This window comes from Culex quinquefasciatus, chromosome 1 (genome assembly GCF_015732765.1).
Source record: "Culex quinquefasciatus strain JHB chromosome 1, VPISU_Cqui_1.0_pri_paternal, whole genome shotgun sequence".
In the NCBI taxonomy this organism is placed as follows: Eukaryota; Metazoa; Arthropoda; class Insecta; order Diptera; family Culicidae; genus Culex; species Culex quinquefasciatus.
Window position 1 is genome coordinate 86,628,367 of NC_051861.1, and position 17,909 is coordinate 86,646,275.

Genomic DNA, 17,909 nt, shown 5'->3' on the forward strand with positions numbered 1-17,909 from the left:
GGTTCCGTTGGCATGTGTCACACACGTTCGTTCGTGATATATTTATTTTCCGTCGCCAAAAATAATCTTGCCCCGAAATAAAAAAAACGTGGGTTTCGCGAAATTAAATAAATTTCAATGCCACTGTCAGAGAGCTTACCTTAAATAATAGGACATATCGTCGCCGTTTGCGGCCTCGTCGGCGGCGGCAGCACCGATGTCACCGACTTGCTGGTGATTGTTCCGATTGGCAAAGCCGTGGTGGTGGTGGCTGCGGCCACAATTATCGTCCGCCTGAAATATTATAAAAAAAAGAATTAAAACACATACACGAATGCACACGGGATATGGTGCACTCAATTTCGGAAAATATTGAATGCTCAGATGTTTATGGATTGGATTGGACTTCTTATTTTTTTCCAAAATCAAGAGTTTCAATTTATATCCAATAGTTTACTATATTTTTAACATAACAAACCAAGGTACTAAAAATTTTATGAAAAAAATGCTTGTTGATGTTTTAAAAAGTAGTAAAACTTTCTTGCTGCTTAAAAATTCCTAAATTCGAGTAATTTGATTTAAATGCATCATGGGAAACAAAGGGCATTTAAAAGAAAAAATATATTCCTTAATTTTTTTACGCCACTGAGTGCAAGTTGTTGGGAAAAGTGCGCCAAAAATCGAATTGATTGCAATATGTCTGTGTTGATGTGTGTGTGACTTTTTTGTCTGTCGGTGAAATGACCAACAATTCGATTTGATTCCCACGTAATATTGCGTATTTGTTCTCCAATTGAATTTGATGCTTCGGCATTATTTTTCTATAATCTGTAAAGAATGGTACAAATACTGTGGAAAAATATTGTTTGAATTGGAAGGGTAAAATCCTTTGGCGTTTGCGATTTTATATAATTTGAAAATGACAAACTGCAGACTCTAAATCATTAAATTATTGTACTATTGTTTATTGTGTATTATTTAAACTTAAATACCTTTAATCAATTAATCAAAGATTTTCAATCAAGAACCATGGAAATGTTGTCTTATTCCAAACCGATCAGCGATTGACTGGCATTCTTTTCCTTTTTTCTTTTCGGTTTTGTTATTGTTTATTAGGTTGTATTGCACATAATCATTAACAATCTGTTTTCTCTGCTTGTATGGGTTATCACAGATTTTTTTTTCGTTTCGTCAAATCAACTTTCCCCTCACACACGCACACACCCAAAACGCGCGAAACAAAAATAAAAAAAAGAACTGATTTCAAAAAAGTCCAACCATTTCCAACGGGCCAGAAGTGGTCACGCGAACCGAACGATTCAAACTGAGCATCATCACACGGCCAAGAGGTGAGAATGGTCGGCTGGCCAACAAGATACAACCATGTGTGTGTGTGTGTGTGTGTGTGTGTGTTTCTGAAAAGATCCAAACGAAACGAAAATTTTCGGGAGAAACATGAAAAAATAGTGAGATGAGAAGCAACCGGGGGAAAAAAATATCAGAGTTTGGGAAAAACGAGGGAAAATGCGAAACCTTGAGATTTTCTTGTTTTTCTCATTTTCTGTTGTATCTGCTGAGCTGAGAGCGACCAGAGCGAGTGAGGAATGCGTGCGTGATCGACTAGACAAGTGTTGAAGTTGACTGAAAGAGCATTTCAAACATCGATATCAAGCAGGTGAAATCATAGGTTGAAAAATTTAGAGTTTTTTTTCACTTCCTAACTGAGGAGAAAAGGTTTAAAAATAGCTTCAAAATATTTAAATCCAGCTTTAAAATTCTATAATTAACTCTTATGTTGTTAACTCAAAATTTTTCTTGGGGTTCCTTGGCCAAAATAATAAGACACTAGGATGTAACAAAAATGACTTTTTGGCGAGCTCAAGGATTAGTTCCGGTGGGCATACTAAGCCCAAATCCAAAATATGAGCTTGATTGGAAGTAACAGAAGCTGGCGCTTTGCATTTGAATTTTAAATGGGATTTAACCCGTTAAAAAGATTTTTTCAAAAATATCACTTTTTGAGGCATTTTGACCACTGAAGCGTTTATTTTCAACATCATTTTCAAGAATAAAAATGTTCATTTTGACAAGCTCTACAATTGTCTAGAAGGGCTCAAAAATGTACAAAATGATCTAGTGGTTGTAAAAGAAGAAACATGTTTTGGCTGGAATATTTCAGGAATAAATTTAATTATTTTGTTGATTCCTGAAATATTTCAGCCAAAACTTGTTTCTTCTTTTACAACCACTAGATCATTTTGTACATTTTTGAGCCCTTCTAAACAATTGTAGAGCTTGTCAAAATGAACATTTTTATTCTTGAAAAATGAATTTTGGTCAATTCTATCAAAAGTTATGGGCAAAAAACTTTTAAAAATGCTCATTTTCAAATTGAGATTAAATAAGTTAAACAAAAAAGACCTCCGAGAAATTTTCAGCAAATGTACTCTAGAATGTGTACTTTAAGATGCTTCTAAGAACGAGGTCAAACTTCACCACATTTTCGAGTTATTCACATTTCAAAATGGCGTCTTTTTCGTCGTATTTTGGCTATAACTTTCGTTTTAAAGGTCTAATTTTTGCTCTCTTGGAAGATAAATGTGTGTTTTGATAAGCTCTACAAATGTCTACAAGACACCAACTCGCTACAACACAAGCCTGAGTTGATAAATTCAAAAAACTCATTTTTTCATAAACATTTCAACCTTAATTACAAAAATGGCTCAAGAAACTTCCAGTTTGAAGATAAAGCTTTGTGCTCTTCAGCAAAGTTGCTCAAAATGGTGTTCTCTACAACTTTTCTCAAGACTCCAAAGCGCTATCTCGTCATCCCGTCAAAATAAAAATTCTGAACCACCCTAAAATTTGGACCACCCCAATTTCCACCATACCAAAAGATGCCCCTATTGACCCTGATCATTTGTTCCGAAGACACCAAAGCTCTAAATCTTAACGTGTGGCCGGTATCAATTTTGTCACGCTAGATTTCGGTTTCGGACCACTGTGCATTGGGGTGACCTACGTCGTGCTACGGTGGTTAAAAAAATGGCAATTTTCGTTATTTTTTGCAAAAACCACTTTTTCAAAAAAAATATATATCTCCACCCTATTTCAACCGATTTTATCTGTCTTAGACGGAAAAGAAAGGTGATGAGTATGGCTATTTGGAAAAAATAGTAAGAAGTATCAAAAATCTAGCTTAAGAGCGAGTTTTTCACCGATGTGAAACAGGTCGTATCGAGGTGCTCCAATTTGGATGAAACTTTCAGGGTTTGTTTGTCTATACATGAGATGAACTCATGCCAAATATGAGCCCTCTACGACAAAGGGAAGTGGGGTAAAACGGGTATTGAAGTTTGAGGTCCAAAACACATGAAAAATCTTAAAATTGCTCGCATTTCCGTAAAACTTCATCAATTCCAACTCTCTGAGATGCATTCGAAAGGTCTTTTGAAGCCCTTCAAAATGTGCTATAGACATCCAGGATTGGTTTAACTTTTTCTCATAGTTTTTGCAAATTACTGTTAAAAATGGATTTTTTTAATACCTTAATATCTTTTTGCAACAGCCTCCAACACCCATACTCTTATAGGTCAAAAGATAGGTTATTTCATGGACTATAAGCCTACGGTATTAACTTTTTGGCCAATCGCAGTTTTTCTCATAGTTTTACGATGTTTCTAGAACAAACATTTTACGACGTTAGTTTTTGCCCTGTAGGCCAAGAAGACGGCACTTTTTGGTCTCAATTTTTTCATATTCGGAATCCTTAGAAAATTTTACATTAGATTGAGTTGTTGGAAATTTGAATTTGATTGGAAAAAATGTCATTTAGAATTAATTAAGATATTATTTAGAATGTTGTCGGATTAGGGGTAAAACCAGTTTTCGCCTACTTGATACAGCATTTGACGTATTGATCATAGGGTAAATAAGATCTATTTCTTTTTTCAAAAATGTTTTATTTAATTATTTTTTAAATCAAAATTACAACTCCAATACTTCTTACTTACGTGAAATTGACCGAGGATTCCGAATATGACAAAATTGAGACCAAAAAGTGCAGTCTTCTTGGGCTACAGGGCAAAAACTAACGTCGTAAAATGCTTGTTCTAGAAAAATCGTAGAACTATGAGAAAAACTGCGATTGGCCAAAAAGTTAATACCGTAAGCTTATAGTCCATGAAATTACCTATCTTTTGACCTATAAGAGTATGGGTGTTGGAGGCTGTTGCAAAAAGATATTAAGGTTTTAAAAAAATCTATTTTTAACAGTAATTTGCAAAAGCTATGAGAAAAAGTTAAACCAATCCTGGATGTCTATAGCCCATTTTGAAGGGCTTCGAAAGACCATTCGAATGCATCTAAGAGAGTTGGAATTGACAAAGTTTTACGGATTTTTCATGTTTTTTGGACCTCAAATTCAAAGCCCGTTTTACCTCACTTCCCTTTATCGTAGAGGGCTCATATTTGACATGAGTTCATCTCATGCATAGACAAACAAACGCTGAAAGTTTCATCCAAATCGGAGCACCTCGATACGACCTCTAGAACAAACCGAGCAGAATCTACAAATACTGCCTCTTAACACTTGAAAAATTCGTATGAAAATTTAAAATGGCGTTTTGACCGTGTCTGGACCAAAGAGCCTATGTCTGAAAATATTTTTATCGAATTCCTCGGAAAAATGGCGATGTCGAACCGGACGGTTCTGAAATATGATTTTTTGAAAATAAAAACTGAGTTTTTTCGGCATAGGCAGAACAGTAATTGCTAAGTAATTTGAGCATATATTTCTAGACCAACGCACACTCACACACATAAAGACAGATAATTGTTAGGGTGGATTTTCATGGATTTTTCGATGACCGACATCGAAAGCGGCTTTCGATGCTCGTGGTCATATTTTGCCGAAAACTCATTTTTATCTATCAGGTTAAATCGCAAAATGGTTTGGATTGATATTTTATGGTAGTATAAGCACAAACAAACACATATCCATCGCCGGAAAGTTGCGAAAATGCGATTTTCCGACTTTTCATTTTCGATGCACGAGCATCTTCAGACGACCGACATCGAAAGCATACTCACGACCATGCTTTGCTAAAATGTCCGTGCATTGAAACTCGATGCTCGTCCAGTGCCTTTTTGCTCCCTCTGCGGCACCCTAGACACAAACCTAAATAACGCTTTGAAACGCTTGGTACGGGATGGGAATGAAACTTGACGAAACAAATTCTATCTGTCAAACCAGCCCTTGTCAAAAATCAAAACAGCTGATTTTGCATGGTGAAATGGAGTTAATTTTCTGGCCATTGTTTTGCAGGCGGAATCCGTCCACCGGTGGACGGATTGCTTGCCTAGGTTAGCAAGAGGAACTGATCCACCGGTAGCCGGATTTCTGGACATTGTTTTGCAGGAGGATTCCGTCCACCGTTGGACGGATTGCCAAGTTGACAAGAGGAACTTGTCCACCGGTGGATGGATTTCGGAGCATTGTTTTGCAGGAGGAATCCGTCCACCGGTGGTCGGATTTCAGGGCATTGTTTTGCATGAGAAATCCGTTCACCGGTGGACGGATTGCCTGGCCAAATTGACAAGAGGAACTTGTCCACCGGTAGATGGATTTCGGGGCATTGTTTTGCAGAAGGAATCGGTCCACCGGTGGCCGGATTTCAGGGCATTGTTTTGCAGGAGGAATCCGTTCACCGGTGGACGGATTGCCTGGTCAAGTTGACAAGAGGAACTGGTCCACCGGTGGTTGGATTTCGGGGCATTGTTTTGCAGGAGGAATCCGTCCACCGGTGGTCGGATTTCTGGACATTGTTTTGCAGGAGGAATCCGTTCACCGGTGGACGGATTGCCTGGTCAAGTTGACAAGAGGAACTTGTCTACCGGTGGATGGATTTCGGGGCATTGTTTTGCAGGAGGATTCCGTGCACCGTTGGACGGATTGCTTGCCTCGATTTTGCTTAAATTTCTTAAGTTTCAAAACTTCTAAAAATCCTTAAAAAAAATTAAAATTTTCTTAATTTTTTTTAAATTTCAAAGTTTTCTAAAATTTCAAAGTTTTTTTAAAATTTCAAAGTTTTCTAAATTTTTTATAATTTATATAAAAAAATCTTAAATTTCTTAAATTTCTTAAATTTCTTAAACTTCTTAAATTTCTTAAATTTCTTAAATTTTTTAAATTTCTTAAATTTCTTAAATTTCTTAAATTTCTAAAATTTCTTAAATTTCTTAAATTTCTTAAATTTCTTAAATTTCTTAAATTTCTTAAATTTATTTAATTTCTTAAATTTCTTAAATTTCTTAAATTTCTTAAATTTCTTAAATTTCTTAATTTTCTTAAATTTCTTTAATTTCTTAAATTTCTTAAATTTCTTAAATTTCTTAAATTTCTTAAATTTCTTAAATTTCTTAAATTTCTAAAATTTCTAAAATTTCTAAAATTTCTTAAATTTCTTAAATTTCTTAAATTTCTTAAATTTCTTAAATTTCTTAAATTTCTTAAATTTCTTAAATTTCTTAAATTTCTTAAATTTCTTAAATTTCTTAAATTTCTTAAATTTCTTAAATTTCTTAAATTTCTTAAATTTCTTAAATTTCTTAAATTTTGTTAAATTTCTTAAATTTCTTAAATTTCTTAAATTTCTTAAATTTCTTAAATTTCTTAAATTTCTTAAATTTCTTAAATTTCTTAAATTTCTTAAATTTCTTAAATTTTTTAAATTTCTTAAATTTCTTAAATTTCTTTTTTATAAATTTATAAAATTTATAAAATTTATAAAATTTATAAAATTTATAAAATTAATAAAATTAATAAAATTTATAAAATTTATAAAATTTTAAAAAATTATAAAATTTATAAAATTTAAAAAAATATAAAATTTATAAAATTCATAAAAATTCTAAAATTTCTATAATTTCTTTAACTTATTAAATTTTTTTAAAATTTCTAATATTTCTTTAATTTCTTTAATCCCTTAAATTTCTTATTTTTATAATTTCTTAAATTTTCTCAATTTCCTAAATTTCTAAAAATTTCTCATATTTCTTGAAGTATTTATTTTTGAAAATTTCTTAAATTTTTAAATTACTTAATTTTTTAAAATTCCTTAAAGTCCACTCTATTATCTCTCAACTTTTGCATGATTTTTCGCAACGAACATGAGGCAAAAGGTTTTATTTAATTAAATTATGCGCAAGTCTAATCATACGCCTTTTTGAAAAGATTGATTGAACAACATCAGCTTATTTCAAAAGTTGTTCTGGAATTCCGATCGCCACGCAATGCTGCTTTGTTTACTTTGAATCTGTCATTTTCCATCCTTCGTTAACTTGCATGCAAGTGTTCCTTATTCCGGAAAGTCGATTTTAGGGTTGTGTCTAAGCTAAATGAAGTAACGCAAGCTACGAGCATCGAGTTGGTTCGATGCTCGTGCTCTCGATGTCGTTGCACAATCCATGAAAATCCAGCCTAAGACAAACTTATGGAAGTGCAAAAATTCACCAAAAATGGTCGATACACCTGTTTTTTCAGCATTTTCTTTTTGAAATCGCTGTTTCTTCACAAGTATTTGACATTAAACCAGGGGTGCTCAAAGTTTTTGGCAGCCGGCCCAAATTTGAAGCTCAAATTAGCTTGCGGGCCAAATTCAAAAGAATTACTTGATTTTAATTTTAAAAACTAATCTATCAGTTGAAGTTTTTTTAATTTCTGTTATTTTTACATTCGAGCAGTTTTTCTTTTTTTCTACAATGTATTTCTTATGGGAGAACTGTCATTTCTACCACTCGAATCCAGTGTTTCATAGATTTCAGCTGATTGCACTTAAATTTTCATTGACATTTTAAAGTATTTACAAAAAAATTTGAGCCAAATTTTAAAAATGAAGACGGAGGGGAGGTTTGGTCGGCAAAAGCTTTGTAGAATATTCGCAAGAACTTTATATCTCCGATTTCAATAATTTGTCTGCCTGAATAAAATGGTAGTTAATCAGATTCGTCATCCAGCTGTTATGAGTTTGAAATCCGAGGGAAGCTTGATGGTCAGTTCATAAAAATTGTGACTTTCAAACTAACATGGAATACTAATATTTTTTTGCAATTATTACAGATTTCTACCTAGTCAACGTTTGATAAACATTTCCAAAAATGTTTGATGAGCGTACGGGTTACCGTAGATGTGACAAGAGGTGACGAAGGGGAGAGGGGGGGGGGGGGGGGTTTGCGAGACTGTGACGTCACGTGTTTTGACCGATTTTTGCGTGACATACTTTATGGATGACGCCTAGTGTGAAAACTCACATGAATTTTGATTTGATTACGGCTCATATTCGAATACTTGATCAAACATATTTCAGAGCTACCCATGTTTCAACCAATGAGAAAATTCAAAGAAAATGACTTAAGAAACCATCTGTTTAACTTTTCGAGAAAATAAAACAAAAAAAAAATATTTAAAAAATATTTTTTCAAAAAGCCTAAAATAATAAAAAAAAACTTGCATCCATTTTCAAAGTGTTTTAGCACAATTCGTCTTATATTCCCCTTTTTTCAACATTCATTTTTTTCATTCTTGGTTTTGCACATTCAAAGATCAAAACTGAGAAATCAAATAAATTCCAATTATTGTTATAAGTCATTCAAAGAATCAAATACAAAATTAAAAAAAAAAATCAAAAACTTATTCAAAATCTATTCAGCTGAATTCAATTTTAAACGTATTCCCCTGCATTAAAAATCATTGGAGCATGTTTAAGGTTTTTTTAGAATTTCCTGAATTGTACGGTACCGAAAAAATGCATTTTTTTGCTTTTTTTGTCACGTCAAATTTAACAGTTTTTGAAAGCTAATGATTGCAAATTAACTGTGAGGGTCCATTTTTTCATTACTATGTAGAAGAAATGATTGATGAACATTTGTTGCTTTAAAACCTTCAAACTTTGTTTATTTTAATGTTTGCGTTTTTCAAGTTTAAGAGACATAACTGTATACAAATTATAAAAGGTAGTAAATGACTTTTTGCTTCAATATTTCCAGTTTTTCTCTCATTAATTTATTAACAAGAATGTTAATTTAATTTTAATGCATGAAAAATAATGGTAAATTTTCCATTTGATTTACCACTCACGCAAAAAATGCATATTGATTTAAAATCAAATTTCTGCAAAACTTAATAGTTTCTTTACGATGGTTATTCAATATTTTTTTCTTCCTTGTTTCCGAAAGAAAAAGTTTTTGGGAACGCAAACCAGCAAATAACGTTATGATTCGAATTCCCGGACGCTTCGAAACCCGGACACCTCATCTTGTTTTATCAATTATTTGGATATAAGTTCGCATTATGAATTTCAAAACTGTGTTATTTGATGACTTCCAACATCAGCTTTCATTTAAAGTTTGTTTGAACGCTGTAGTTAATGCCAAAAACAATTAAATACAATAAAATTATAAGTTTACCAAAAATGCGAAACATTTCACGTGAAATATTTCATATGCCGAACCAGGAAGGCAAAGCAGAAATTTATGGTTTCGATTTCCTTAAATTCTAGCAATTTTTTATATAAACTATCATTTGTTTTGAAGTTAACAGCTTTTTGAGATCTAAATAATGCCATTCACTAACATTTCAGTCCAAATTTGTGTGATTCATAAGTAAAATCGAGTGTCGGGAATTCGAAGCAAAAGTGTCCGGATTTCGAATCATGACGTTATGCTAAAAAATAATATAATTATAATTTTTGACATCATCATGACTGTAATTGTGTGAAAAGTTTTTGTGCAACAACTTAATCGACCTTGACCAGTGGATCAATTTTTAATGACATTGAAAGAAAACATGACAAATTTTCAGTCAAATGATAACATACTCTACCATTTTTTGCATTTCCATAAAAATCAGAGAGAATTAATAGTAGTTTATGCAACAAGTTGCAAAAAGAGGATTTTTTCAGCACGAGTCGTTTATTTATCCAACGAAGTTGGATAAATACGAAGAGTGCTGAAAAAAACAAGTTTTTGCAACGAGTTCCATACAACATTTTATGCAATTTCAAAAAAACACTTATGAGTGAAATTTTAAGTCAAATTTTCATGTATTTTGTATTTTGTCAATAAATCGTTTAAATAAAAAAAAATGTTGAAAAGTGTTACTTTTCAAAATAAGTGCTGAAAAGTAGAACTTTTCAGCATTTATTTTGAAAAGTGTTGCTATTCGATTCTGTAATTTTTTATACAGAAAAATAGGATATTTCGTCGTTCAAGAATGACAGGAAAAGTAAGTAGCTTCACGACGGAATTGTAAAAAAAAAATTTTGCAATTCCGTCGTGAAACTACTTAATTTTCCTGTCATTCTTGAACAACGAAAAATCCTACTTTTCTGTACCAAAAATAACAGAATCGAATGGCAAGACTTTTCACAATAAATGCTGAAAAGTTCTACTTTTCAGCACTGAAATGGGTGCTGAAAAGTTGAACTTTTCAGCACTTGTTTCGAAAAGCAACACTTTTCAACATTTTTTTAGATTTAAACGATTTATAGACAAAATACATGAAAATTTTACTTAAAATTTCTCTCAATGGGTGTTTTTCGGAATTGCAAAAAATGTTGTATGAAACTCGTTGCAAAACTTGATTTTTCATCACTCGTCGTATTTATCTAACTCGGTGAACCTCGTTAGATAAATGTACGACTAGTGCTGAAAAAATCCTCTTTTTGCAACTTGTTGCATAAACTACTATTTTGAAATCATAGCAAGCAGCGAAACATTTGAACTTAATTCACAGTGTATCAAGTCAATACAGTGAAATTTTGTTTACATATTTTCTTATGCATGCAATTGCAATTCCGTCGTGTAACTAATTATTTTCCAGTCATTCTCGAACGACAAAACAGCCTATTTTTCTCTACCAAAAATAACAGAAGCGAATAGTAACCCTTATCAAAACAAATGCTGTAAGTTCTTCTTTTCAGCATTGAAACGGTTGCTGAAAATTGAACTTTTCAGCACTTATACTTTTTAACATTTTTTTATTTAAACGATTCATTGACTAAATATATGGACATTTTACTTATAATTCAGATCAGAGGTTGTTTTTCAGAATTGCAAAAAAATGGTGTATGGAACTCATAGCAAAACTTGATTATTTCATCACTCGTCGTATTTATCCAACTCGGTGAACCTCGTTAGATAAATGTACGACTCGTATCTTTGGGTAGATAGGGGAATTTCTCATATGTTTGGCAGATTAATGCTTTGATCCAGATTTCATCCAATTTGCTGTTTTTCACAATTTAAACAAAATATTCTGCGAAACTTTTGACTGAACATTACTTCCCAAGTAACATTTTTTTCCAGGAGTTCTACAAGAGCTCTTCAAGATAGCTACAGCATAGCAGTTTGGACCGCGGTAGGATAAAATTCTCTTCAAAACTTCTTCAGGAGTTTGGAAGAGTACTTGAAGAGAGTTTTATCCTACCGCGGTCCAAACTGCTATGCTGTAGCTATCTTGAAGAGCTCTTGTAGAACTCCTGGAAAAAATGTTACTTTGGTTGCTCACCTCAACTTAGCTATTTGTTTTTTATCATTTGTAAACGTCTTTTAAAAATGCTGATATGCCAACACTAGGTGCTCGACGGAATTTTAATTGCTTTGAATTTGATTGATATTTTCTTTAAAAATATTTAAACAAATAAAAATTAAAGTGTTTTTTTTGGTTTTGTTGAGAAATAAGAAAATCTGAAGAAAATTCTTTACTTTACATGACACGAAAGAAAAATACGATGACGTAAACAAAACCACGCCAAAGTAAAACAAAAACCTTAGAATAAACGACACAATTTTGGTCTGTGTTTATTTTTAATTCAAACCATCGGCCAGTCTAGTTACTAAAGAATATCGACTGGCGAGATAGGGAAAAAAGTGTACACACAAATTGGCAGAAACTCCACCGGGGCACGGGATCTCGGGCCAATTCGGCCAAATCAGCGCACTTGAGTCACTCGCACGGAGACCCGTGTGCCCTGATTTATCGCGGACATAACTGTCAGCGACTCTGGCAACGGGTGCGCTAGTGCTCTACAGTATGTAAAAAAAGTATTTACACCCCTTGGGCACTATGCACATTTTGTGATGAAACATGTAAAAAATTTAAAGTTTGACAGGAACCTAGTACTACGATTTGTTCAGAAACTCATGCCAAACATTTTGCTATAAAAAGCTCATGAAAAGATGATTTCTATAAAAAGTTATATAACAAATACTATTACGAAAATAAAAAAGGTGCAAAAAAAGTTTGTACACCTTTTGAACAATTAACATAAACAATGTTATTTGTTGACAAATCACCATAAATCCAGTCTCCCAACTCCAAATAGGCATCCTTGACTGATTAAAAAAATAATTTGGATTGAATATAAAGCTTACTAACTACTTAGTATAAAAGTTTATATAACTCTGGAAATTCTATATAAAATTTATCTAAACTTAATTTTGCAAACTTTTAATTCAACTAAATGTCAATATATTACCATAGAATTGCTAAATAAACATTTTGGAGTGGGTATTACACCGTTTTGGGGGTATTTGTATCGATAGAATAGATTTTTCGTTGAAATTTCGTACCAACCCGGAATTACGTCGTAGGAAAATCCGCCTGCAACCGAACCGGTCCACGATTCACAAGTCAACCTATGTGGAATCGGAAAGGGCATAAAATTTCCGATCTTTTGATACCCAAACATCTAGGTTTTCTTTAAAACCTACGTTTTTGAATACCTGGGCAAAAAGTAAGTTTGATCCACGAGAACAAAAATTACGAAATTCCATACATTTTGGCAGGTTGCTCAAACGAAACCATAACAACGTTTTTGCTTAGGTATTTTAAAACGTAGGTTTTAAAGAAAACCTAGATGTATGGGTATCAAAAGATCGGAAATTTTATGCCCTTTCCGATTCCACATAGGTTGACTTGTGAATCGTGGACCGTTTCGGATGTCAACGGATTTTCCTACGACGTAATTCCGGGTTGGTACGAAATTTCAACGAAAAATCTATTCTATCGATACAAATACCCCCAAAACGGTGTTATACCCACTCCAAAATGTTTATTTAGACATTTGGTTGAATTAAAAGTTTGCAAAATTAAGTTTAGATAAGTTTTATATAGAATTTCCAGAGTTATATAAACTTTTATACTAAGCAGTTAGTAAACTTTATATTCAATCCAAATTCTTCTTTTAATCAGTCAAGGATGCCTATTTGGAGTTGGGAGACTGGATTTATGATGATTTGTCAACAAATAACATTATTTATGTTAATTTTTCGAAAGGTGTACAAACTTTTTTTGCACCTTTTTTATTTTCGTAATAGTATTTGTTATATAACTTTTTATAGAAATCATCTTTTCATGAGCTTTTTGTAGTAAAATGTTTGGCATGAGTTTCTGAACAAAACGTAGTACTAGGTTCCTGTCAAACTTTAAATTTTTTACATGTTTCATCACAAAATGTGCATAGTGCCCAAGGGGTGTAAATACTTTTTTTACATACTGTAGCTGCCGTTATGCTTGCTAATTTTAATGACTCGTGTGGATTTATAAATATTTGTTGGACAAAGCAATTCCCAATTTTTCATCAAATCCAAATATTATCACAACATAACACAAATTTAAAAGTTCAACACCCTCACAAAACAGTCAAACAACTCTAGACCCAAAGCCAAAATTTAATTTCCTCAAGGAGCAAATCTCATTTCCTGCCTGCCCACTCCTCCCCTTCAAATTACAAATGTGACACAATCACATGTGGAAATGGTTTTAAAGTATGCTTCAACTTATATGTTGGGTTCAGCTCAGAACGAAGGAGGGCGTGTCATACATGAAACATCGATCCCCCAGTATCAAGTGGGGGTGACTTTGGGTGTGATGATAGTAGGGGTAATAAAAAGGGTCAACTTGTGACAAAGCTTTCTACCCTTTTTGTGGAACTCTGTTAAAAGTGTCAACTTGGTTGATGGTGTTGTTGTGGGTTTGGAGTTGATCCCCAGGAAGGGATCAAACGTTTTAACGTTCAATCACCTGTTGGTTGAGGTGAGAAAAATCTTCAAGAGAAATCTTGGAAATACAGAATATGACATTATAAAAAATAAATTAAATAAAAATAAAAAATAATTTAAATAGAGGATAAGAAAGAATGAAAGAATGAAAGAATGAAAGAATGAAAGAATGAAAGAATGAAAGAATGAAAGAATGAAAGAATGAAAGAATGAAAGAATGAAAGAATGAAAGAATGAAAGAATGAAAGAATGAAAGAATGAAAGAATGAAAGAATGAAAGAATGAAAGAATGAAAGAATGAAAGAATGAAAGAATGAAAGAATGAAAGAATGAAAGAATGAAAGAATGAAAGAATGAAAGAATGAAAGAATGAAAGAATGAAAGAATGAAAGAATGAAAGAATGAAAGAATGAAAGAATGAAAGAATGAAAGAATGAAAGAATGAAAGAATGAAAGAATGAAAGAATGAAAGAATGAAAGAATGAAAGAATGAAAGAATGAAAGAATGAAAGAATGAAAGAATGAAAGAATGAAAGAATGAAAGAATGAAAGAATGAAAGAATGAAAGAATGAAAGAATGAAAGAATGAAAGAATGAAAGAATGAAAGAATGAAAGAATGAAAGAATGAAAGAAAGAATGAAAGAATGAAAGAATGAAAAAATGAAAGAATGAAAGAATGAAAGAATGAAAGAATGAAAGAATGAAAGAATGAAAGAATGAAAGAATGAAAGAATGAAAGTATGAAAGAATGAAAGAATGAAAGAATGAAAGAATGAAAGAATGAAAGAATGAAAGAATGAAAGAATGAAAGAATGAAAGAATGAAAGAATGAAAGAATGAAAAATGTTAAAATGTTAAAATGTTAAAATGTTAAAATGTTAAAATGTTAAAATGTTAAAATGTTAAAATGTTAAAATGTTAAAATGTTAAAATGTTAAAATGTTAAAATGTTAAAATGTTAAAATGTTAAAATGTTAAAATGTTAAAATGTTAAAATGTTAAAATGTTAAAATGTTAAAATGTTAAAATGTTAAAATGTTAAAATGTTAAAATGTTAAAATGTTAAAATGTTAAAATGTTAAAATGTTAAAATGTTAAAATGTTAAAATGTTAAAATGTTAAAATGTTAAAATGTTAAAATGTTAAAATGTTAAAATGTTAAAATGTTAAAATGTTAAAATGTTAAAATGTTAAAATGTTAAAATGTTAAAATGTTAAAATGTTAAATGTTAAAATTTTAAAATGTTAAATGTTAAAATGTTAAAATGTTAAAATGTTAAAATGTTAAAATGTTAAAATGTTAAAATGTTAAAATGTTAAAATGTTAAAATGTTAAAATGTTAAAATGTTAAAATGTTAAAATGTTAAAATGTTAAAATGTTAAAATTTTAAAATGTTAAAATGTTAAAATGTTAAAATGTTAAAATGTTAAAATGTTAAAATGTTAAAATGTTAAAATGTTAAAATGTTAAAATGTTAAAATGTTAAAATGTTAAAATGTTAAAATGTTAAAATGTTAAAATGTTAAAATGTTAAAATGTTAAAATGTTAAAATGTTAAAATGTTAAAATGTTAAAATGTTAAAATGTTAAAATGTTAAAATGTTAAAATGTTAAAATGTTAAAATGTTAAAATGTTAAAATGTTAAAATGTTAAAATGTTAAAATGTTAAAATGTTAAAATGTTAAAATGTTAAAATGTTAAAATGTTAAAATGTTAAAATGTTAAAATGTTAAAATGTTAAAATGTTAAAATGTTAAAATGTTAAAATGTTAAAATGTTAAAATGTTAAAATGTTAAAATGTTAAAATGTTAAAATGTTAAAATGTTAAAATGTTAAAATGTTAAAATGTTAAAATTTTAAAATGTTAAAATGTTAAAATGTTAAAATGTTAAAATGTTAAAATGTTAAAATGTTAAAATGTTAAAATGTTAAAATGTTAAAATGTTAAAATGTTAAAATGTTAAAATGTTAAAATGTTAAAATGTTAAAATGTTAAAATGTTAAAATGTTAAATGTTAAAATGTTAAAATGTTAAAATGTTAAAATGTTAAAATGTTAAAATGTTAAAATGTTAAAATGTTAAAATGTTAAAATGTTAAAATGTTAAAATGTTAAAATGTTAAAATGTTAAAATGTTAAAATGTTAAAATGTTAAAATGTTAAAATGTTAAAATGTTAAAATGTTAAAATGTTAAAATGTTAAAATGTTAAAATGTTAAAATGTTAAAATGTTAAAATGTTAAAATGTTAAAATGTTAAAATGTTAAAATGTTAAAATGATTAAATGTTGATTTTTCCTCATAATTTATGGACTACCCGCTAATTAGAAAACCCTCCAACATTCTCACAAAATCCAAATCTCTCCAAAGTGGTCGGCCAGCTGTTTGACGTTGTTTAACCAACTCGGTTTTGGTTCGCACTTGGCCAGGGCGCCGTAAGACTTTCCCCTCCACCTTCAAACCGCCACCAATGACCATTTTTCTTTGGACTTGCGGTGCGGACAGACAGACCGATAGATCGCGTGTGGAATCGGTGTTGGTACAAAAATAGATCTTCACAGAATCGACGACGTCGACGGCTCAAGAGCATGCAAAATGTGTTTATTTGGTCGGTTCAAAGTGGCACGCGGCGGCTTCAGCCGGCCACAGATCGATTCCAGGCATTCCGGATGGATGGAAGTTGCACTTTTTCAACGGGTTTTATGAAGATGTTACGCTTTGTGGAGGAGGAGGTGATGTAGCAAGGCAATTTCCTGAGATTTTATAGGAAAAGGGAGGTTGTGGAATATTAGAAAAGAAATTTAAATTCTAATCATAACAAAATTAAAAAAATAACAAAATTAACAAAATTAACAAAATTAACAAAATCGACAATATTAACAAAATAAAAAAACACAAAATTAACAAAATCAACAAGACAAAAAAAAAACAAACCTAAAATTCTTAACCAGAAGACAACAAAAAACAGTTAACACCACATGAAATGCAACTGGAAAAGTCAGTCCCATCGCTGGGAATTGCTGCATTGTAGCAAACAAACGACCTTCCTCCACTTTCGAAAACAAGTGCATCGAATTGTTGCAAATCCCAGCCTCCCAAAAGTAGTTAAAAATGATTGTCGATATGAGGCAGAGAAATTCACAGAAAACTGATCAGATCAGATCAGAGCAGGAAGCAGATGGAACGAATTGAAATTTACGACCATTTCTCATTAAATCAATTTCTCTCCATCACACAGTTTGGCAGCCCGGCCAGGAGCGTTTATTTGTTTGTTTATTTGATGTTCGTGGCGGGGTGGAAAGCGTTTTATTGATTTGTAAAGAGATTAAAGGCCAATCTGGCGCGGACCACCGCGGATTCTCGGGAAAGATTTATCGCGCTTCTCGGTTGTTGTTGATGTTGTTGTGGTGATTGGTTTTGGAGGCGATGATTAGCCACTGCCGTGAGCAATTAACGACTTGTTGACTCATCCGTCAACAACGAGTGCAGCTCTCCCTGCAGCCCCTGTGGTTGGTATGTGGGTTAATTAATAGAGATAATTTAGGGCTTACCAAAAACATAAGTATGAGTTTCACTTTCGGTTGTATATGTTCGAAGCAGAACAAGTCTAATCTATAAGAGATCTTATTAACAATTTTATGAGATTTTTATTTTTAGTTTTTGAAATGACAGAAACATGTAGCCTGAGAAGGAAATTTGCATAATTTGTTCGTCCCTACAATTTTGAATGCTGTTCATACAAAAATTATATGCACGCAAAAAAGTCCGTTCGCGTAAACGTTAACAACGAATCATGAAAATTGAAACAGAGCAAATTTTATGAAATGATCTTGCATCGTGAACAAATGCATGATTGCAAGCGATT

At 31.4% G+C, this 17,909-nt stretch overlaps 1 protein-coding gene across 3 annotated transcripts in view; it reads right to left on the reverse strand.

Moving 5' to 3' along the window:
* Positions 1–17,909, reverse strand: part of LOC6053845 — a 188,471-nt gene that overhangs the window by 45,419 nt on the left and 125,143 nt on the right. For 2 of the 3 annotated variants that reach the window (XM_038266971.1, XM_038266969.1), the window contains one exon: positions 140–273. In XM_038266971.1, the coding sequence (XP_038122899.1) occupies positions 140–156 (17 nt within the window). In that variant the 5' untranslated portion in view covers positions 157–273. Of the gene's footprint in view, positions 1–139; positions 274–971; positions 1,185–17,909 lie in introns of those variants that run through there. The other variant, XM_038266970.1, reaches the window with a different exon arrangement.